Source organism: Sphaeramia orbicularis, chromosome 7 (genome assembly GCF_902148855.1).
Source record: "Sphaeramia orbicularis chromosome 7, fSphaOr1.1, whole genome shotgun sequence".
In the NCBI taxonomy this organism is placed as follows: Eukaryota; Metazoa; Chordata; class Actinopteri; order Kurtiformes; family Apogonidae; genus Sphaeramia; species Sphaeramia orbicularis.
The window spans coordinates 8,901,426-8,924,915 of record NC_043963.1 but is presented as its reverse complement, the minus strand read 5'-3'; the positions used below and the strand labels follow the sequence as shown (position 1 = coordinate 8,924,915).

The 23,490-nt window shown below is 36.3% G+C and overlaps 1 protein-coding gene across 7 annotated transcripts in view; it reads right to left on the bottom strand.

Moving 5' to 3' along the window:
* Nucleotides 1-868: 868 nt before the first annotated feature.
* The window catches only part of gripap1 (GRIP1 associated protein 1), a 69,169-nt gene continuing 46,547 nt past the window's right edge, over nt 869-23,490 (bottom strand). For all 7 annotated transcript variants that reach the window (XM_030139597.1, XM_030139600.1, XM_030139603.1 and 4 more), the window contains 4 exons: nt 21,225-21,341; nt 19,141-19,234; nt 7,258-7,430; nt 869-1,597 (listed from right to left, as the gene is read on the bottom strand). In XM_030139597.1, coding sequence (XP_029995457.1) covers nt 1,517-1,597; nt 7,258-7,430; nt 19,141-19,234; nt 21,225-21,341 — 465 coding nt within the window. In that variant the 3' untranslated portion in view covers nt 869-1,516. The remainder of the gene's footprint in view (nt 1,598-7,257; nt 7,431-19,140; nt 19,235-21,224; nt 21,342-23,490) is intronic.

Here is a 23,490-nt window from a genome sequence, read left to right as displayed (position 1 = left end):
TATGTAAAGATATGCTTTTATGTCAAATATTTGAGTATAGTTTTAATTTATTACAATTTTAATTGTATATTCCTAATATTTGGAACCAATATTCACTTTTAAAGTCTTTGAAAAGGTTCGTTAAGCATCTTTGTGTTATTTATGCAACAAATTATATATATTTTTCAAATCGGTTTTAAATATTTTTTTGTGTTTTCTGGCCTTTTGTGTTGATACAGTAGGTTAAAGTGAAAAAATAATAGACAGATGATATAAATGAAGTTGTGCTGAAAAAAAAGATCCCAAACATGGGTATAGTAAACATTTGTTTATATAGTATATAAGGGCAAAATCAGAAGTACTGAAAAACAGACAAAATAGGCTCAGACCACTACGGGTTAATACTTGAGTGTTTCTGCAACAGAAAGTGCATTGTGCCTATTACTTTTTTTTTTTTTTCCAAAATGCAACTTGGTTAAATTATGTCAGTGTGTGTATAAGTACTTCTTGAACATTTTGAGCACAATTTCAACAATACCGCGATAGTAATGATAACCGTGATAATTTTGGTCACAATAACCGTGATATGAAATTTTCATATCGTTACATCCCTAGAGTTGACATTATTCATAAGTTCTTATCCTATTATTTATATTATTTTACTGGTCCGGCCCACTTTAGATCATATTAGGCTGTACGTGGCCCCTGAACTAAAATGAGTTTGACACTCCTGGTCTACATGTTTGGAAAAAAGATTTAAAATCAACTCAAATCAATGACAAAAATAACTTGGTCTCAGGAGGTTAAAGTTTCAACCATGTTTCTCTGTGGCTCTAAACAGGTGGATTTTTCTCACTTTTACACCGACTTCCCATTAGAAAGTTTTTGCAATTTTCTTTACTCCTTCCAATGTACATACAACTGGGGTTTGTCAAAGCTGCAGGCTGAAAACTGTTGAGAAGATGAATAACAAACGCGTCAAATAATAACAATAATAATACATACAGCATATGCTTGTGCATAGCAGGCACATGATAAAATAAATGTTCAGTCAGTTAAGACACAACTTCTGTTCCTATGCCAAGCTTGTGTGCACCAGGACAGAGCAGACATTAGTCAGAAGACGCTGAAAGCAAAGATTTACAGTCAGTTACAACACACATTGTACATCTGTTACAAGAGTGTGTATTCCAGATCATAGTCAGGACTCGACAAGTACAAGAAGTGAATGGTGCGGTCTAATTACAGTACATTCAAGAGCAACTCTTTGTTTTCCTCAGTGTTTCCGTTCCCTCTGTTCTGTAGTTTATACTCACTGTTTCCTCTCAAGAAACAACAGATGATCAAGTTCCAGCGTTTAGTCACGGCCTGGTAGGCAGACTAAAGTGGTGAAAGACTCCAGATAATAGTCACAGCCCTCAGCAGGTCATGATCGTGAGGAATGGGAAAGGAAAGACAGGTTGGTTCCAGGTGTTAGTCTGTTGCAGCGGAGATGAGGGCGCTGGAGCGGAGGGATGGATGGATTCAGGTGGTAGTCTCATCCCGACCCAGCTGCACCGCCACCAGGGTTGTTGTCTTTGCTGAGACGGACTAATTCCTGGGACAAAACCTCCAAGTCCTACAAAGGGAGAGAGAGTATCAGGGAGTTATTTACTTTTATCCAGATACACTTTTAGTTACAAAAGAAACCAGTCTGGTGATCAGGGCTTTTATCTCTGTGCTTATTACACTGGTCTACAGGTAATATGTCTTCAGAAGAAAAGGAGTGGAATTTCATCAATCTTGAGTCACTGATGAAGACAAAGTAAGCAATAAAAAAAAAAAAAAAAAAAAAAAAAAGCTGATTGGCTGTAGTTTCACAGATACAGAAGAAGTAGTAATGAAGAAGAAGGAGGAGAAGAAGAAGGAGAAGGAGAAGATGAAGGAGAAGAAGAAGAAGAAGAAGATGGAGAAGAAGAAGAAGAAGAAGGAGGAGGAGAAGAAGGAGAAGAAGAAGAAGAAGAGAAGGAGGAGGAGAAGAAGGAGAAGAAGAAGAAGAGAAGAAGAAGAAGAAGAAGGAGGGAGAAGATGAAGGCGAAGAAGAAGAAGGAGGAGGAGAAGGAGAAGAAGAAGAAGGAGGAGGGAAAGGAGAAGGAGAAGAAGAAGAAGAAGAAGAGGAGGAGGAAGGAGAAGGAGAAGGAGAAGAAGAAGAAGAAGAAGGAGGAGGAGAAGGAGAAGGAGAAGAAGAAGAAGAAGGAGGAGGAGAAGGAGAAGGAGAAGGAGAAGAAGAAGAAGAAGAAGGAGGAGGAGAAGAAGAAGGAGGAGGAGAAGGAGAAGGAGGAGGAGAAGAAGAAGGAGGAAGAGGAAAAGGAGAAGATGAAGAAGGAGAAGAAGAAGGAGAAGAAGAAGAAATGTTTATGACAGAGCAAAACAGTCTATATTTTTCAATACATTCACTTTATAGGTTATTTATATTGGAACATTTATAAATCTATTGTATAAATGGACATAAACATGTATAGACGTGTACTAATACTTTATCATATAAATGAAATCATCAGAAAACCAGCACTTTGGTCTTTTGTCCAATTCATCTAATTAAAGTATGTAACATTTAGCACATTTAGGCCACGGTCAGAAGGCAGGTCTTAATGCACAATTTGGATTTCTGGGTGAAATCCAGTATTTTTTGTGTGTGCTTGTTCATATTCCACATTAAATGTGACTTCTATCAGTTTTGAGTATGAACTGAATGCGACCCTGCGCAGACACACACTGTGTTTACAGAAGTCACACTCCTGGGATGCAGAATTGTGACGTTTGTCACATTTCAATGACGTAAAGGTCGGATAAACACGACCTGGCTGTTCAGACTGAAGTCACATTGGAAAATATCAGATACGTATCAGATTTAGGACCACATGAGAGAGGCCTGGGTCAGATTAGTGCTGTTCAAACTGTCTTTAACAGATCAGATACAGGTCATGTATGGGCAAAAATTCAGATTAGGGCCACATTTGTCTGCAGTCTGAATGTAGCCAGTAGTACTTTATAATGTGCAATGGACTCTAGTTTTAATACTGTTTTCTTTTTACAGTTATTATTTGACTATTTTCTTGTGTGTATATCTAATGTTGTGCTGCTATTGGAACCTCAGTTTCCTGAGTGCTCTGCCCAAGGTCAAGTTTATTTTTATAGCATATTTACAACAATGCAAAGTGCCCAAAGTGCTGCACAAGGATATAGATAAAAATAAAACCTAGAGTAAAACTAGGGGTGCAACGGTACACGTACTGTCATACCAAAGGGTACGCCCCTTGTTACGGCTACTCTTGCATTCAAAACGAAAAAGGGTAAAAAACAAAAATTGCAGAGTAGTCTGAGGAGGAGGTCTATGACTCACTGAATTCCTTAATAAGCACTCGCGGATATATTTCTATATTCAAAAACTGATCAAAATTTCTTTTCACCAACAAAAATATTCTCCGTGGTTGACTTCAACTTCACAATAATCAAACAAAAAACTTCTTGAGCAGATATAACATATTTAGTGGTAGATAAACTGTCTCACTCCTTCCTCATGACAGTCAGACAAAAGGCCTGAACCAGCTGTCCTCTCTCCCTAATCATAGGATGAGGACGGTCCGATCAGGAGGAGGGCATGAGCGGCTGAAAACAATATGAAATCAATCATAATTCATTAATCAATATGACCATTGGCCTTATTTTGATTTACCATTATCCAAAATATTAATAAATAATATAAATGGCTCCAACACCCCTTACGGTTCGGTTCGAGCATGTACCACGGTTCGGCTCATTTGTCATTTTCAAATGACATTTCTGGACAACTCGTGTTTATATTAGAGCTTTGCAAGACGACTGACTTACAGAATTCTACTGTCATTGGTTGGAGCGGATGCAGCGGAGCACATCCCTTCTACCTCCAACTACCCTTCACATTATTAACATTAGTATCCACATTAGTAAAACCTCCTCTGTCATCACCATGTTTGTTATTGTTGACTTTCTTCTTCTTCCTCTTCTCAAAAAACTTCACTCTTCTTTGTGGTATTGGGCCAGTATGGTTATTAAGAGCAGCGCCCTCTGGTGGATTGATTGAGAAACGCTCATTCCAACGTACATGTGTAACAGAGTCAATTATATTGCAGCAATGTGGGTATGTATATGATATTGTGTATTGTTATAATTACACAAAATCTGTTCATTTTATTTTCATTTCTTTTGGTTGGTACCTGACATTGGGGGCCTCCGGGTCAGTGTGTAGAATTTTTAATTTGACTCTGTTCCCCAACGAGCAATTTACAGTGTGACACAGCACGCAATAACCGGAGTTTTCGCGCCTTTGCCTCTTCCCTTTTGTTCCAGATTTCTGTGGGAGAGGTAAGCGGCCGTGCAGTTCATGAAAATTTTTGGTTTAGCCTCTGCTCATTTAATTTTTTACATGAACTGGCTAGTTCAGGCTGTATGAGGTGCTTATAATGTGCTGAAACACATTTCTATATCATTTTTGGTTTGTGTAGGAGCTTGTTTTACGGGGGTCGCTGACCGGAGGTTTTTGTGTTTTATCACTTCTGTCAGGTATGTTGTATTTTGTTTTAATAATTTAATGTATGGCCCTTTTGTTCCGGATTTCTGTGAAGAGGAGCTTGTTTTACGGGGGTCGCTGACTGGAGGTTTTTGTGTTTTGTCACTTCTGTCAGGAACGGAAAAAAACAATAAACGGAGACTGCCTCCAAAGACATAGGTGCAGGTCTCGTCCTTATAAAAAGAACACAACACAGAGTCTGACACCACCAGTTACACATGACGCATGAAGTATGGAAATGACGCATGACAACATTAGAAACCTATTTATGTACATAAAGTGAACATAAATTAGCCTTAAGGTTCTTCATCAGCTCCCAGTTATGTATCGAACCGTGGATAACCTATACTGTTGCATCCCTAAGTAAAACCAATAAAACTATATGGATATAGAAAAGAAGTTCTACTGAAACTGATACAACACATATACAACAATAGGATAAATAGTATCTAAAAACACAAACAGAAGATAAAACAAATAAAAGTCACACACTTATATTAAAAGTCAGTGTAAATAGGTGCGTCAAAGGTGTCAAAGGATCAATAAACTTCTATCTAATCTGATTTAAAACTCTTCCCAGACTGCCTGCGTGTTGCTCATGATATCACAGTGAATATTTAGTCTCAGTAGACGCGGTGACAGTTGTTTTTTCTTTGTTTTTTTTCCCTCCAGTATTCCTGGAGTTTAACCCCTCGCTGTGCACAAACATGTTCCATCCTTGTACAGTATGAGGCGAGGCCTGCTGTCATGTTTCTCTGTGAAATGAAGTCACGCTTTGAGCCCATTCTTCCTCTGCACCATCACTCCTTCTAGTTTCCAGCAGCGTCAACACATGGGTTTGACGTCAGTGAACTCATCATCTCGGAGGATCGTGACTCTGAAGGATCAGACACTTTGGACTTCTTTGGTTCTTCAAACCATCCTTACTTTTAGATCAATAATCAAAATGTGTTTGCTCGTCGGCGTCACCAGACTATTTCAGATCTGATGAATGGTATCAATTAAACCCAGAAATAGAAGAGTGTGTGTGTGTGTGTGTGTGTGTGTGTGTAATGCAGACCTCCCTCAGGGTGTGTTGTCCTCCCACACACTCCTCACAACACAACGACACCCCCCTGCAGTGAATTAACCGCCTTTCTAAAACACACTTAGCACCAGTCTGCTCATCGTCATGGGAACCACGCACCACTTCTCTCTCTCTCTCTCACACACACACACACACACACACACACACACACAGCCTCTAAATGTTCTGAACAATTTAAACAACAGGTATAGACTTCATTACCCAGACTCCTCTGACATAATTCACTTCTGTATCTACAGTATTTGTTGAGCGACAGGAAATATGTCAAATATATTTAACGTATTGCAGGGGGTTCATTTGTCAACATTTTAACCATTAAAGACTCAGAAATGTTTTTGTTGTTGACTTACACACACATTTTTTCTGTAAATCTAACCTATCATCAGTGATTTAATGTAACTTATTTTCTCCTCTACATTTTTTAGTAGAAATCAGGTATTTTCTTATGTTTTTACCACTGATTGTGTAGATGTTCATAAAAGTCAGTGTAAAATCAGAGGTTATTAAATGAAAACAGAGAAAATGGAAGACAATGTGACTTTTTCAAGAAAATATAGCATTAACTGAATGTAAAAACAAGTGTCTACAACCACAGTCATGGGTCAAACTCTATGGGTTTTTGTTTTATTCTGCATAGTTGCTTTAATTCTTATTACCATTATTTATTTTTCCTTTTTTTTTTTTTTTTAGATTTCTTGAGTTGTATAACAGCGCTGTATCATACTGCTTACATGTGCCTTTAAATTAACCCTGAGGAAAAATGAATTTTTTTAATTTAACTGAGTAATGACGATTCCAAACTCTAAAATTTTAACAAAAATATGCCTTTTACTAAATGTTTTGTGCAGTTGTGATGCACATGAGTTGAGGAATATCATTAAAATGTACTTATTTTTCTTAACAAATTTCAGATTGTTGTCATTATTCATTGTTTGTGAAAGGAGAGTTTATAAATGTAAATATTTTCATAGTGTAGTTTGAGTTTTTTGCACTAAAACAAAGAAAAAAAATTGGGGTTGACATTATTTATAGGTTAATTATGTTTTTATTTTACTGGTCCGGCCCACTCGTGATCATATTGGGCTGAATGTGGAACCTAAAATAAAATCAATTTGACAGCCCTATTCTATTCTATTCTATTCTATTCTAGTCTATTCTATTCTATTCTACCGTATTCTGATCTAATCTAATTTATTCTATTCTATTCTGATCTCATCTACTCTAATCTATTGTATTCTATTCTACTCTATTCTAATATATTCTAATCTAATCTATTCTTATCTAATCTATGCTATTCTAATATGATCTAATCTAATCTAATCTGTGCTATTCTTCTTTATTCAACCCTATTCTATTCTACTGAATTCTGATCTAATCTAATTTATTCTATTCTACTCTATTCTGATCTAATCTAATCTATTCTAGTCTATTCAATTCTACTCTACTCTATTCTACTCTTCTCTACTCAACTCTAATACTAGTTTTACTCCAATAAAACTATTTAATTAAATTGAAATCAGGACCAAACTGAAAGTAAAAATTCAATCAGTGACTCCGCCATTGTTCGTATTTATCTCATTTGTGTTTTTTTTGTTTTGTTTACCTTCTGCAGGTGCATATTCTTGGTGAGCTGCTCCTCCAACATGTTCTGCAGTTTCTTGTTCATCTCCCTCAGGTTCTCGTCTCCCGGTTTGACCAGATCTCTGAGGACCGAACCCAGGCCTCCTCTCTCTCCCTGGGATCCTCCGTGACCTCCGACCGCGCTGCCCGACACGTCTGAGGAGGAAGAGGAGAAGGAAGAGGAGGAAGAGGAGGAGAGTGAGGCAGACTGAACGGTATCTCGGAGGTTACAAAGGAAAGGAGGCTGTTGTCTGTGTGTTTATGAGGCTCAGATGTAAACGTGACAGCTTTACTATCAAACACACACTGCGTCTTCCTATAAGCAGCAGATGTGGATACATGCTGACTGAGCAGTGTGTGCTGTAAATATTTAATATTCCAACACCTGTAACTGTTCACAGCAACACCGACGAGGATTCACCTAAAGACCACTGAACAGATGAGACTGAAACACAGAACTCACCCTACCTCAGTAAATAACCACCCCCATGCACCTGGTATAGATAACCTTTATTACCTGTATATATCCTTATCTGTAGTATAGAGTTAGCGCTTTGTATATTTTAGCAGTAATTATTAGTATTTTAGTAATATTTGTATATCATCTCCATACTTTTTATACATTGACGATATTTGTCAGTATTTTGTGTGATATTTTTTATACAGTCTTTTCACAATTTAAGTATTTGCTGCTAAACAGAGACAGGAATGCTTAGGTAATTTTCATTGTCTCTGTAACAATGACAATCTTGTTCATTTTCAATTTTTAAATATATGTTATATATGTATAACAAGAAACATAGAACTTGAACATGAAACTGTTGTAATAAGTTCCAATCCTCATTTCCAACTACCCCCCCACTCCAAGTACTGGACCTTAATTAAGTTTATTCTATTCTATTCTATTCTTTTTTTGACCAAGGTCTTTTTTACTTTCAATTGTCAAATATATGTAACATATGTATAACAAGAAACCGACAACTTAAACATGAAACTGTTGGATTAAGTTCCTATCCAACTACCCCTACTATTATACTGCATTGTTTTCAATTCTATTCTATTCTATTCTATTCAAAAACACAGAACTTTTTTTACTCCGCTCATCCTGTTCAGTTGTCTTTATATCTTTTAGCAATCACACTGTTCTCAGTACAGTTAGCATTTTGTATGTTTTAGTAGTAATTAGTAGTATTAGTAGTGTTTGTATATTATCTTCGTACTTTTTATACATTGAAGATATTTTTCAATATTTTGTGTATATTTTTATATGGTCTTTTCACAATTTAAGTATTTGCTGCTAAACAAAGACAGGAATGCTTAGGTGATTTTCAATGTCTCTGTAACACACAACGTTTAATATTTTAGTAGTATTTGTATATTTAATATATCTGTAGTTTTTGTATAGTGCCAATATGTCTCAGTATTTTGTGTGATTGTTTTTACAGTCTTCTTGCAATTTAAATGTTTGCTGCTAAACTGATGTTCATTGTTACTGTAACAATGATAATAAAGCTCTATTCTATTCTATTCTATTCTTTTTGACCAAGGTCTTTTTTATTTTAAATTTTCAAATATATGTAACATATGTATAACAAGAAACATACAACTTAAACATGAAACTGTTGGATTAAGTTCCTATCCAACTACCCCTACTATTCTATTCTATTCTATTCTATTCTATTCTATTCTATTCTATTCTATTCTATTCTATAACACAGAACTCAGGCCTCCTTACTAATACACTGCAAAATTTGGCCAAATCTTTAGAAAACTGATGAAAGAAAATGCAAATGTATGTACAAAAAAAAAAAGTTCATCCTTCTACTCATGGTTTCAAATGTTGCAGCTTAGATCTACAATAATGTACAAAAGTCCAACATTAGCTTTGCTGGTTTAGTTTCAATGGCCAACACGTTTTATAATGTCTTTCCTCTCCTTTTTTCAACATTTTACCACATTTCCTTGGCAAACATACTGTTTCATCCTTTTTTTTCTTCCACAGAGCTAGTGAATCATCTTAATTGGTTTATATACATCGTAATTTTAGTTTTGGACATTTGGTTGGTGGAAAAAAAATCTCTCTGAGGACATCATATTGGGAGATTACCCGAGTTTTTTCCCCTCTGCTTGACCTTTAAAAAAAACTTAATCAAGAAAATAATCAGCACATTAATCACCAATGAAAATAACCATTAGCCGCAGCCCTAAAGTGCTGCTCGCTGCATTACAGTCCTCATACTTTGCATGTTTTAATTATTAAAACTGAAAGTGTGATCATTTTCACATGGTCGCTTAACTTCCAATCAGAAGTTTCTAGTTTCCCTGACTTTTGCCCCATTGGAATCTAATAAATGCTGAATAAAACTGGAGCTGCTAAGATGCCCTGGAGCAAGGCACTAACTGCCCTAACTGCTGCAGAGGCCAGCGTTGCCTAGCAACAACCGCAACCGGTGAAATTAACCGTGTGGCGCTCAGTCGGGTTTCTAAAGACTGGCGACTTTTAACAGAATGTAAATGAGCTGAGGATGTATGTATCTGTGTGAGTGAATAATCCCGATGATGTACGGCGTCTGAGTCCGGTCTGCAGCAGAAGCGGCTCAGCGCTCCGGCTTTACTGCCCATTAGATTTACCATTATTACAGCGTTAATGGGAGTGGAATGGAGAAAGGGGGGGGCGGCGTCGAGCGAGTGAACCAGTCAAACATGAAATTGAAAACAGCAGGAGAGAAAAGAAACACAGGGAAGCAGAGGCCGACGGGAGGGACGGAGGACGGAGACGACGCCGACACCTGTGGTTTACAAGACAATCGGTTTCCAGGTGGTTTCCATGGAGACTGACGTCAACACTGAAACACCTGAACCGCAGAAAGAACGGCCAGTTATCAAGAGCTACAAATGATTCGCCTGAACCAATTGGAAAAATCTGCTTCCTGCTTTTGTATCGATTGTGTTTTAACCCCGGCTGTTTTCCCACCCGTGAAACCAGTAAACGACGTTTTGTTTCAAATTAACCACATTCAAGTGCACGACAGCAGCTCTAGTTTGATAAATGATTCGTTGTTTCAGCAATTTTTCAATCTAACATGTCAGATTTGCCATTTCAGCTCCTCCAATGTGTGTATTTGTCGTTTGTCTTTTGGTAGAATGAAATATTTTGATGTAGAGTTCTGTGCAAAAGTCTTATTCCACCTTTATCTCTGTTTTTTTTTTCAGGGTTGAAATCAAATAAAATTTTATTTATAGGATTTGATTTGATGTAGTGATTTATTCCGAACTTGCAAAGTAAAACAGAAATAATAACACAAAAATCAACAATCAAGACGATCTTAGAAAGACAGCACAACAGTTTCATTTACATGCTCCAAAAGGGGTGGGAAGAAGTGCAACTTATTTAACATATATAGCGCCAAATCACAACTAAACAGAAGTTATCTCATGACACATTTGACACCAAGTATTGAATTCATTTCAGTTAGTGTGCTCAATACTTCTTTCTTGTTTCATTTCACTTTATTGCACAGAATTTTATTTATATAGACTTTAATATTTAGATTTTTGTCTGGATTTTTTGACTTAATACCAAAGTCTGGTGAAAATTTCAGTTGAATGGGCTTATAGGAAACACATTTACTGGACAAAATATTAATGTGTTCAATACTCCCCCCCCCACTGTAAGTGTGGTCATTAGAACTTTATTAAACCAACAAAAATAATGTTATGACTAAGACTAAGACATTTACACAAGACTGTATATTCTAAATTGGGACTAGGTTTTAATAACATTTCCAGGGGATGCACTAGTGTTTCAGTTAGACCAATGGTTTTCTACCTTAGGGTCGGGACCCCAAGTGGAGTCGCCTGAAATTTCTAATAATTGATTAAAAAAATTACTAACAAAAAATATTGTGAGTTGAGAGAGATAATCCCAATCCATAAAAGACATGACAAACTGAAGCTGAAACTGAAGCACTGTGGTTCTGTTTATCTGTCAAATGTTCATTGTGGTCGGTTTCAGATGCTGCAGCTCTTTCATAATTCATAGTTTGAGTTCTTGTTTGTTCAGTATTAATTGTCAGTCTTGTAAATCCAAGCTGGACTGACTGTACATATCCTGACCAAGGAAAATAAAATTCTCTCTTTGTGCAGTAATCTACACCTGGCTTTTCTGCCTCCGTCCATAATAATATACATGATATAGACTATATGTCGTTTAAAATTAATGTTTATTTGCAACATAGTATAGCAAACTATTACATGATCAAAAACAAATTGTTTTTAGCAAAAAAAAGTCTCCATTTTGAATGTCTGGGGACAGAAATTTGTGATGTTAAAATGGGGTCACAAGCCAAAAAAGGTTGGGAACCACTGAGTTAGACATCAGTATTGGCTGATATTTGCTGAAATCAGCCATTAACGTATTGACATATAAGTCTTTTCATTAATGGCTGTAGAAAATATTTATCTGTCATGTTATATTAAAGGTTTTTTTCATAAACTTCTATGATTATGTTTATTCAAAGATAATGTTGTAATCTTATTTTTCTTACAAAATTTCTTTTTTTTTTCAAGTTATTCACGTCTTTTTTTGTGAAAGAATAGTTCGTAAATGTTAATATTTTTATTGCACTAAAACGAAAAGAAAAACTGGGCTGAATCAAAATGAGTTTGACACCCCTGTTCTTAATGAATAAATTTTCATTGTATTAATGTGTCTGAGTTATTGAAGAAGCTGGTGTGTCTTTAGAGAAGCCGTTCTGTTCAAGGACATATTAGTCAATGACTAATTAAGTAGCGAAGTCAACAACAAACATCAGAAATGTTGCCGTTAAATGTTGCTCCTCATGTGTTAAATGCTAAACGCTAATGCTAACGCTAGGTGGGGATAATAAAAAGAGTTAAACTTGAACCTTTTTAAGCTTTAAATGTTGTAGTGAGTTTTATCTTCATCACAGTTAATTGTAGCAGGTTCCAAATTTAGTTTTAAAAAAAAAAAAAAAAAAAAAAAAGTTTACATCTTTACAGGATAAAAAGTGAGCCTTGGCCCAATATTTTCTTTTTCCACTGAGGCTATGGTTCAAGAAATTAACGACCGTGGACAGAAACAGTTTATAATTAATGGGAAATACTGGGATCCCCATAAATCCTACACAGTCGACCTTTAAAGGCCAAGTTAATGTATCCTCGGAAAATTAATGTTTACCTAACAATTTAATCAATTTAAAAGGCCTGTGAAAACTGTATTTAAGGCATTTTAAGGCCTAAAATTCAGGTTATTGGATGGTGAAAAACCCTGTGTTTTCAGTGATGGCATCAGTACAGCTTAGATTCAAATTATCCAAGAGTTAACAACCCTAAAAAGGTCCTAGAACAGGGTTTTGGATCACTGCCTCTCATAAAATTATTCTATTTTTCTAGAATGTTGCATCAGTCGGCATCAGGTGTGAACCCGAAGTTTCATCTGGTTCTTTTACAGCCCATATTTTAGATTTTCTTTGTCTGAGTAAGGAAGATTTTAGCAAGATTTCAACAATAAATAAGATAATTTGACTGTTTTTTCTCTGATGGAACCTCAAGAAGTTTTTTTTTTTTATTAAGTCAATGTTTTCAAGGAAATGTCAACCTGCTTCTGACTAAGATTTATATTAACAGCCTTATTTTTGGAAGTAGACATTATTTGTTCGCTGTGATTGTTATTGTTTTCTTTAATTTCCATCCTATGTTGCCTATGGAGGTTTGTAGGAATACACATACAGTTGAGAAAAAGGAAAAGAAACTAATTGAACTGTATTTAAATGTATACATTGTATTGTACTGATAAAAAAATTAAAATCTAATAAAAACTAAGTTAAAAAAAAGTCAATGTTTTCAGCTTCCAAATGACTTTTCAGCCACTAAACAAGTTAAAACCTTTTATTCTAATATAACTGTGGCTATTTTTCAGATTCTTTAAATAATGTTCATTAATTGACCTTACACCCGTGCCCAAAAAGTGTTATATCATCAATGTAACAAATGAAAACAGTGACACAAATCTGTTTCATAAATTATACACATTTTCTACAGAGCTTCTGAACATCTACATGCACCAAAACACACATAAACTCAGCTTTAACTGACTTTACAAGTGCATTAGAGAGTCACCAGTTATTTTACAGTAAAACATATGTGGGGTTCTAGCCTTTGATGGTTAAATTTCAAGTGAAATTCTCTCTTTGTCCTTATTATAATACAATACATGGACAAAAGTATTGGAACAGGTTGAATTCAGGCGTTTTTTTCTGTTCTTGATTTTTTTTTTTCATCCATGACTATGATTTTAAATGTTCTACCTCTGCATTTCTAAAATATTATTCATGCTCTGACTGTAAATAATAATTTTCTACCACAACGAACTAAAAAAAAATAAAAGTTGTCAATAATCCCCCTCAAATTAAAACTCAAGGAACAAGCTTGTTTTGAAAATGTAACAGCAGAAAATGCAGTTTTTTTGTGTGAAAATATAAGGAAAATGACTGCTGAAACACCTGAAAACTCGTGAGGCGCAGTAATGCACTATTAGTACTTTGTTAGTAATGACTCCTCACACTTCGTAAACACCTTTAAGGTAAACTAAATGAGATAATTGTGGATCAGTGTGTGGTTGGAACAAACTCTGACCCAAAGTGTCTCCATCAGCAGAAAGTGAGTGAACTCAGCACGTCGTTTATCTGAGACACTAGAATCTGCAGCATCACTCACCTGCACATTTACCAAGTGTTTGAACCCAACAGGACGTTTCATGTCCAAACACACACACATCATTCAGACTGAAACAGAGGCTTGGTCTGAATTATCATCGTCCACATTCATCCTCTTCCTCTTCTCTGCTGGTCTTGTGATGTTTCACTGCTGCTATATTTAGCTGTTTTGCTGTTTTAAGGTGATGCTGTGTGTAGAGTTTTTAATAGCTCTGGAAGAGTTCAGAACATCAGCAGATTTATCCTCCTCCTCCTCCTCTTCCTCCTCCTCTAAAATGACATCATGCTTTTTGCCAGTTACACTACATGGACAAAAGTATGTGGACATGCTGAATTCAGGTGTTTTTCTAACAGGGGTCTGGGATACAAAACAATAATGACTAATGTTAGAATATAATTTTATATTGGGATAAATATCATTGCATTGGTTAGTTTGGTTTAAATTGTTATCTTTGCTTCCACAATGCCTCACAGATGGTTTTTACTGACTTTCTCTCAACATTTTATTTTATTTTATCCATGACTATGATTTTATTAGGGATGCACCGATACCACTTTTTTCCAGACCGAGTATGAGTACAAGTACTTACATTTGAGTACTTGCCGATACTGAGTACCAATATGAGTACTTGATAATCCCATTCCAGTCGTTAGTTCCTTTTGTAAATGTGCTTTATTGTTGTTGTCATTAGTCTGACTGGAACAAAGTGCTGCTACTGACATTTAATGTGTTGGAATGAGCGTTTGTCAATTAATCCACCAGGGGACGCCGCTCTGAATTAACCATACTGGACAAATACCACAAAGAAGAGTAAAGTTTTTTGAGAAGAAGAAGAAGAAAGTCAGTAATAACAAATATGGAGATGACAGAGGTAACACTAATGTGATACTAATATTGCAGCGTTTTCTCTGGTAAGGTTTAAAAGCTTAGCTTCAGCAGGAAGAGAAATGAGTGATAAGTTTCGTTTTCACTTCCACTGGCGGCAGTCCGTTCTTCCGGTGGTATTCTCTGTCTCCACCAGCACCTGGAAAACGGATGGAATGTACGCAGAGGACGGACAGAACGCTGCGTCCGTATCTGTCTGTGTCTTTAACGTTACTTGCAGTCAGCGTTACTTTTATCACCGTGATTTATTTTGAAAAATCTCCACACTCTTCACGCTCCCCACACATTATTCCACCACCGCGTACCTGCTGCACTGAACTGTGAATGTCACACAGCCATAAGTGGTATCGGTGCATTTGTATCGGATTACTTTTACAAGTACAAGTACACACACTGAGTATCGGAGCCAATGCCCGACACTGGTATCGGTATCGGAGCATCCCTAGATTTTATTTTAAATGTTCTACCTCTAAATTTCTAAAATATTTTTCATGCTCTGACTATAAATAATTTCCATCTACTTTCATCACATCTCACTGAGGAATAAAAATTTCCCATTCAACTTTGAGGAAATATTGATGTTTATACCAATTAAAATATAACAATAAATAGCAATTGACTGATGGCTTCGGAGAAGAAGACTCTTGAAAAATTGTTTACGGACAACAGACAGATGACAGACGGACACCAACTGATACCAATAGACCATCGTTTTTTTTGGGCTGTTGGACTAAAAAAATAGCAAAAACAGAACCATTTTCTCAGTGGGGGGCTCAGCTGTCGTAATTTATGCTAATATGTGCATGTGGTAAATAAAATAATAATAATAATCGCACAGAGTTGAAGAATATTATAAACAGCATTTTGACTATTTTCTCCAATTATACAGATGAACCAGTTAATACTCATAAGATCCATAATGAATAAACATGTTTGGAAAGCGGATGTTTTTTGTGAACAGCTTTCACTCAACACGTCCCGTAGATATAAATATACAAAGTCTAAAGTGACGGAAAGACTTTTAATCCCACTTGGAAAACATAACAAATCCACTTCTTGAAGAGGATGAATGAGGGTCTTAATGTTTGTCAGTTTCTCAGTAATCCATGAGCAAACATCAGCAGCTGACGCATTTAGTGAACATCATAAGAGCTGGTTTAAATAAACGCAGAACAATACAAACTAAGACTATCAGGAGTTAGTTTAACAAACTCTGAGCCTAAACCTTAAGTGTTTTATCGTTTTATTTAAGCCCAATTATTCATCTAGATGTTAATACAGAAGTGGGGAAAAAAAAACGTATAATCTGGAAATGACTGTAACTGCATTGCCTGCTAACAGTATGTTTGACAACTGGCTGTTTGGTGTTGGAATAACGGATTTAAAAATAAATAATTGTAATTTTAACAGATTTTTTTTCACCTCAGGGGTTGCATTTGTGTTGGATAAATGTTAAAACTTTAAATAGTGTGAATTAACGTGAGGTTAAAATAACAGTCTATATTTTTTTATAATAAAGAGGGTTAAAATGATGGAATAACTCGGAATAAATAGGCCTAAATTGATAACATTTTTTTAAAAAAATGAACAGGATTAAAATGACAGCATAATTTAGAGTAAATGGGGTTAAAATCACAGCATAATTTTTTTATAAATTATGTTAAAATCACAGCATAATTAAGGGAAAATAGTGTTAAAATGACAGAGGAATTTAGGGTAAATAGGTTTAAAATGGGAGCAGAAATTAGGGTAAATAGTATTAAAATGACAGCAGAATTTGGAACAAATTAAGTTAAAATGACAGCATAATTTAGAGTAAATGAGGTTAAAATGACAACATAATTTTTTATATATTATGTTGAAATCACAGCATAATTTAGAGAAAATAGGGTTAAAATGACACAGGAATTTAAGATAAATAGGTTTAAAATGGCAGCAGAATTTAGGGTAAATAGTATTAAAATGACAGCAGAATTTGGAACAAATTAAGTTAAAATCACAGCATAATTTAGAATAAATGAGGTTAAAATGACAGCAGAATTTTGAATAAACAATGTTAAAATTACAGCAGAATTTAACGTAAATAGGGTTAAAATGACAGCAGAATTTAGAATAAATACAGTTAAATAGAAGAAATTCTAGAAAAAAGTCTAAACAGCAGAAATTATAATTAAAAACTGTTAACGGCAAATAAAATATAGCAGCACACTATTTATACATCATTTCATGTTAATTTAAATTATTAAATTATTTGTATGCCTCTGTTTACACTTATTTATAGTGAGGTGTACAATGTTAATCTCTTCCATTTAAAGGTTTTATTTTTTTAATACCTTAAATATGACAATTGAGCAGAAACTTCCAAAATAAAAAGGAAAACTAAGGGAAATTGTCTTGGTTTTGAGTAGAAACCAGTTAAAATCTCCAATTAAACTCAATTATTCCCTTTAAAGTGAGGACACTGCACATGATTACAAATAATTTGACTTTTAAAGTGAAATTACTTTGCAAACTATGTAACACAGTAAGATAAACAGGCTCTAAAGGTGAACGTGTGGATCATGGATGTATTTGCAGTTTAAATGTGTGCCGTTCTATCGTTCTATCGTTCGTATGAATGAGGAAGTGAAAGAGCTAATCAGATCACTCTTTTAGACCACGAGGGGCGGGGTCAAGCAGAAACCCACAGAGCCGGTAAAGTTCAAAGTAGAAACAGACTCGAGTCACTTCGTCAAACAAAGCCCAGGGCTGAATTTATCACCCGCCGTTTAAGCCTCAACATCCCCATAATGCACTGCGGTCGTTTAAAAGCTGAGTGAGTAAGTCGAGCTGGAGCGGAGGTGGTTTTATCAGTTTTTGGGCCGTGGCCGTCAAAGTATCTGCTTCACTGACTTCATAAGGAGATTACACAGAGAAAAGGCTGAATTTAACCCAGTGGAAGATTAAAGACTTACAGCCTCATTCACTGGAGGGTTTTCCCAAATGTTCGAACACTTCACAGCACCTCAGTGTTTCTGTCACAGCACTTAAGCCCAAAGAAAAGGGAGGAAGAAACTCTGCTGAGGGTTCTGTTCACGTCTCACTGTCGTAAAGGGCCTGACTGCAGTTCCAGTCGATTCACTGCTACGAAAACACTAGTCGCTTTTCCATTGACCCTAAAATTGCGCAAATATAACTTGCGCATAGAAATGTACCTAATGGAAAAACGACAATTTCGCCAAAAGTCTCATTTTTCGATTAAAAGTTTGTGCGCTGGCAAGAGGTGGTTTTTCAGGTGTAGCGCAAATGGTATATCACGCAAAACTGCAATGGAAAGACCTTTTTTTCGCAACTAAAGTCAGGTGAATTAAAAAAACGGATGTTGACGTACGTTACAACAAGCGAAGAAGAAGAAGAAACATGTCGCGGTATGTGTGGACACACCAGGAAACCCAATCATTTTTTAATTTAATACGAGATAGAGGGGTAATATATAATAATAATGAATATATCTGTAAATCACCACCATATTTATGTTCGTCGCCATGTTTATGGAATGACTTCTACTGTCTCGCAATAATAAACAAATCATCGCATTTGTGATTTAATGGAAAAAAATGACATTACGCACTTCTGTTTTTTCGACGTTTAGTAAATATCAGTAAAGTTTTGCGCAGATGTCCAATGGAAAAGCGACTAGTGTTGTGCAAGTTACTTCCAAACAGTAATCCATTACAGATGACTAGTTACTGTTATTTAAAAGTAATTCCTTACCTTACGATATGACTGTCTCAGAATTGTAATGCGTTACACAAGTCCTGTACTACTTTAGAGTTATATACAGACTACAGATAACACCTCCCCCCCAAATACAAGAGATAGGAGAGCCTTGGGGCTACGTTTAGACGGTAACTATCTGAGCCGAAAACGCGAAAGTGGCGCTGCGTTCTCATGTTTACTTCCGCCTTCACTGCAAAAATCAAAATCTTCCCAAGTGTATTTTTCTCATTTCTAGTCCTAATATCTCATCACACTTAAAATAAGACATAATCACCTCAAGAGTAACTTTTCAGTGAGATATAAGAACTGATTTTTCGACAATAGATATGGAAAATCTGATTCCAAGAAATCTTACCAAGATAATTTTCACTTGTTCCATTGGCAGATTTTTTTGCTTGAATTAAGCGAAATAAATAAAACATAATTCAGTACCATTATCTACCTGTCAGTGTGTCTGTGTACACCATGTATGTGTGTGTCTTACCAATGCGGCTGTCCATCACATACGTCTCTATGATGGAGCTCTTCCTGCAGATGTCTTCAGCCATAGACGAACAGCTCACCTCCAGATGTTTGACCTGAAATACACAACAGGTGATGAGCAACCGACATCATCTACAGAACAGCAACGACATCATATTCCAATTTTATTACTTATTACTACAGTCTACTCTCGTTATACCGCCAACTTCCGTTCACGGCCAAATTGGCGGTATAGCGAAAATGGCGTTACAACGGGTTGCGTCCATAATGTGCATGTCTTTACTATATGATGTCTATGCTGCCTCTGTTAACCCGTTCTAATTGTGTTTCTAAATAAATCTTGATTCTGTTATGTTGTAAGGGATCATTTAAAGTGGGGAAACATTTTAAGCATTATTATACCGTGTTGGGAAATGACACCCCATCATCTTGAGGCTTTGGCTTAATCCCACGTCCTCTTCCCGACATCCTGACCTACTGAGTGTTCTGCGATAAATGAACGGTGGCCGTTCCGTAGACCTACTTGTAGCTTGTCGCGATCAGCGTCTGGCGCGTTTGTTTCAGTGCATTGTTAAAATTTATGTGTACTCGATGGCAATCACGCTGGCGGTATAACGGTCGGGAAATCAATGGTATAAGTGTTGTTTGTGCATGGAACTGGGCTGGCGGATGGCGATAGGCGGAAATGGCAGTAGCTAATGGAATAATGCATTGGGGATTTTGTGCAATGGTTTTGGTCGGCGGTGAGCGAAAATGGCGGTATAACAGCGGGCGGTTTAACGAGAGTAGACTGTACTATTATTTTATAGTTTGTCTTTTGCACTATCTTTATACATGCACATTTTTTCTTACACTTTATTCTGTTGCTGCCTTGACCAGTGAATTTCCCCTTTGTGGGATCAATAAAGTCTAATCTAAACTAATCTAATCTAATCAATGCTGAATCAAAGGCTCCAGTACTAGTATCAAATTAAAATGATAAAATAAGTCAATAATTGTCTATGAGATTTATGTTACAGAGAAGATATCTTTTTCCATCAAAGTTGAAAAATTTTAGAAGATCTGGTCCAGATGTACAGAGTATGTAAAACCAATCAGATCTGACTTCATTTGACTGTACTTGTGCTTTGTGTGAACCTACCCTACTTTTGACATGATATTTTGATATATGAGGTGGTGTGCTCCACTGTTCTGTTTGATTTTGTTATTGCTTCAACTGGAAAATTAGTAGTCCGTGAGAGGAAATCCTGGAAGGGCAGTATGGACATAATCACTCAAACTTTCTGCATCCATCCTTTTTTATGTTCTTGAATGACTAAGGCTATAATTAATATATGTGATGGACATCTGCCTTTCCAAATAAAAAGATAATTAAAATCAAATCAATCAATCAATCAATCAATCAATCAATCCATAAATAAGGTAAAGATGCATAAATATACGGGTTGAGCATCAGTATCAGTCTTTATGACTAACAGTGGTGATCAGTAAACTTTCTAATCCTGCCTTCAGGTGCGATCGGGATATTCAAAATTACAAATGTGTTGTGTTCAAATGCTTATGTTGTTGTAGCAAAATGAAAAGTGGCTGACAAACAATTTATCATGACTTGCTACTTGGGTAAAACAGCTTTGGACGTCTTAATTCATCTGCTACAGTAGTTTTTTGTAATTTTTTTATAGTTTTTTTTTTGTGCAAATTTTGTATGCTCTAAATGTGAAAAATCATCAGCTAACAGCAGCATAACGTTAATAAAAGCAATGTTTATTATTTGCAATGAATCCCTCATTGCTCTCCGTCATGCTGAAAAGTTCAATGGGTTAGGGTTAGGGTTATGTCGGCAGCTCGTGTAACAAATTTTTTCCCAGTTCTTCAGTGGAAAATACAACATGAGGGGGCGTTCATGTGCAATTTTGAAATTCGTAACTAGTATTTTCTATAACTCCCATAGCACATGAAGGTGGGATGAGACTTAAAAGGCTCTGCAGATGTATAAATAAGAGGTGAATACTTCCTTCAGTTCCAGTACAAACAGGTCATGTGACTGACACGGTTGTCACAGTAACACTGGACTTCCCTCCTCACCTTCTCCTCAAGCAACCACTTCTCCTGCTGGACCTCCGCGAGTCTCTGGAACAATTCTCCGACCTCGTCGTCGGACAGCTCGGCAGGACGCTGAGACTGTGGACTGCCCCCTCCGGACTGACGAACACACAAAAACACACGGTTACACACTCGGCAGTCCTGCTCCAGAGCACTTAGGCAGACGAAACCGACAGCCTGCACTGTCTGAGCAGTTACCAAGCAACCGGCAGCACAAGAAGTCTAGGAAACAGTTGGACCAAACAGCCCACTGTGAACAGCTGCTTGTACACATCACACACACAGACCCGAGGAATTGTACAATCTGTTTCCAAGATACGACAGTTCTATAAATCTCTGTTTAAAACATGTAACGAGGCTTTAAAATCTCAGGAAATTTAGCTTGAAAAAATAAAAATACTTATTGTTAGCCTCCAAGTCATATTTTTGACCAAACTGTGATACCTGCGTAACTCCTACCACTGCTGTTTAATTTTGCATAACTAGCTATGATCTGAAAAAAATATGACATAGGCAAATATGCTATGAGGCTAACAATATGTACTATAAAAGCAGGGACTTAAATATTCATAGCCATTACGAAACAGCCATTTGTGCTGTTACGGTCATGTCCAACACTGTGCTGGAGTAAAAGATTGTGTAAAATTAAGATCTTGTTAGTAACCGGAGCAAAATTCCCAACTTTGTAAACTTCAAATATATATATATATATATATATGTGTGTGTGTGTGTGTGTGTGTGTGTGTGTGACATAATCAGTCTCTGTCTTCATGTTTTCAGGGTCATGAAGTCAGAGACAACAAGCAAAAAGCACTGGCAAGACAAAAAATAGGACCAGTAGTGTCCCTGTATCTCACTGACATGTTCTATCAAGACTCAATAACTTGAATTTGCAAATTTGTCTGGTTCTGTTCTATGTTACAGTCCTGTGGTCTGGATGCAGGAGGTCAATCTCCCAATAGAAGTGGGTGGTACTTTCACCGCAGGAGAACTCAACTAATTAAATCAAAGTCCACATATGACTTCCTATCCGTGATCAATAGGAACTATACTGATTTCTGTAGCCATTTCCATGGAATAAGCATTAAAATATGGACCATTATAATATTTTAAAAAAGAATTCAAAAATTTCTGGAAGCTGTCAACAAACTTTGTAGACATCGTCCCAAGGAAGCTACATATATGAAATGAATCCAACCAATAGTTTTGGAGAAGATTGTTGGAAATCCAGACATTACTGACCTTGAGTTTGACCCTTCAAGGTCACTCAAGGTCAAAGGTCACAGAGCCAAATGAAAGTCCATATATGACTTCCTATCAGTGCTCAATAGTAATTACATTGATATCTGTAACCATTTCCATGTTATAAACCATCAAAATACAGCACCTTACAAGTAAAGACATTTTTGTTTATATATCAAAAACTTGTGAAGAAATTCAAAAATCTTAATTTCTCAAAAAATAGCATTTATACGGCAACTTTGTAGACATTGTCCCAAGGAACTGACAAATAAAATTTGAAATGACGAATCATGAACTACCAACCAGTAGTTTTGTAAGTGATTATGTTTGAAGAAATTTGGAAATGAAGATGACGATGCCTTCACAATAGCTCATGGACAATCGCCCAGGGAGCTAAAACAGCACCAACATCCTAAAGATTGTCAACAACTTAAACTCGAGTTCTAAACTTTTTCGAAATATTACTTTTTTCAACAAATATATAGGAATCAGAAGTGAGATCTAATGAGTAGAAGTGCTAACCAAAGCCTCAGTTTAACCCCTTTTACATGTGGACATGACAGCATTCACCAACAGTCTGGACATCTTCTGATGTAAAAGTTGTTGAAATGTTTAGTTAAATGCAAACTGACAGTGTGTGATAGTAAAAGCAACTCGCATCCCACCCCGTCATGTGACAGTGACGACAGCAGAGCATTAAAGTGAGCCGACTGTGATTCTCTACAGTTTCATGTTTTGACAGAAACACTACAGAACCGACCCGGTCAGCTCTATTTACAGTGTTTCTATCAATAGACCCACACACAGTGACAGAGTGACACTGTTAAATATAGAAGCATCAGAGGAAATCGATGTAAAATATAATACAGCAAAAACACACGCTGAGATATCTGAGTCTCCCACAGACACTAAAGAGGTAACAGTGAGACAGTGTCAGACTGCGACCCCGACTTTTATTAGTACATCCTTCATCTGGATCCAACACGACCTCTGGATGAGCCTTACA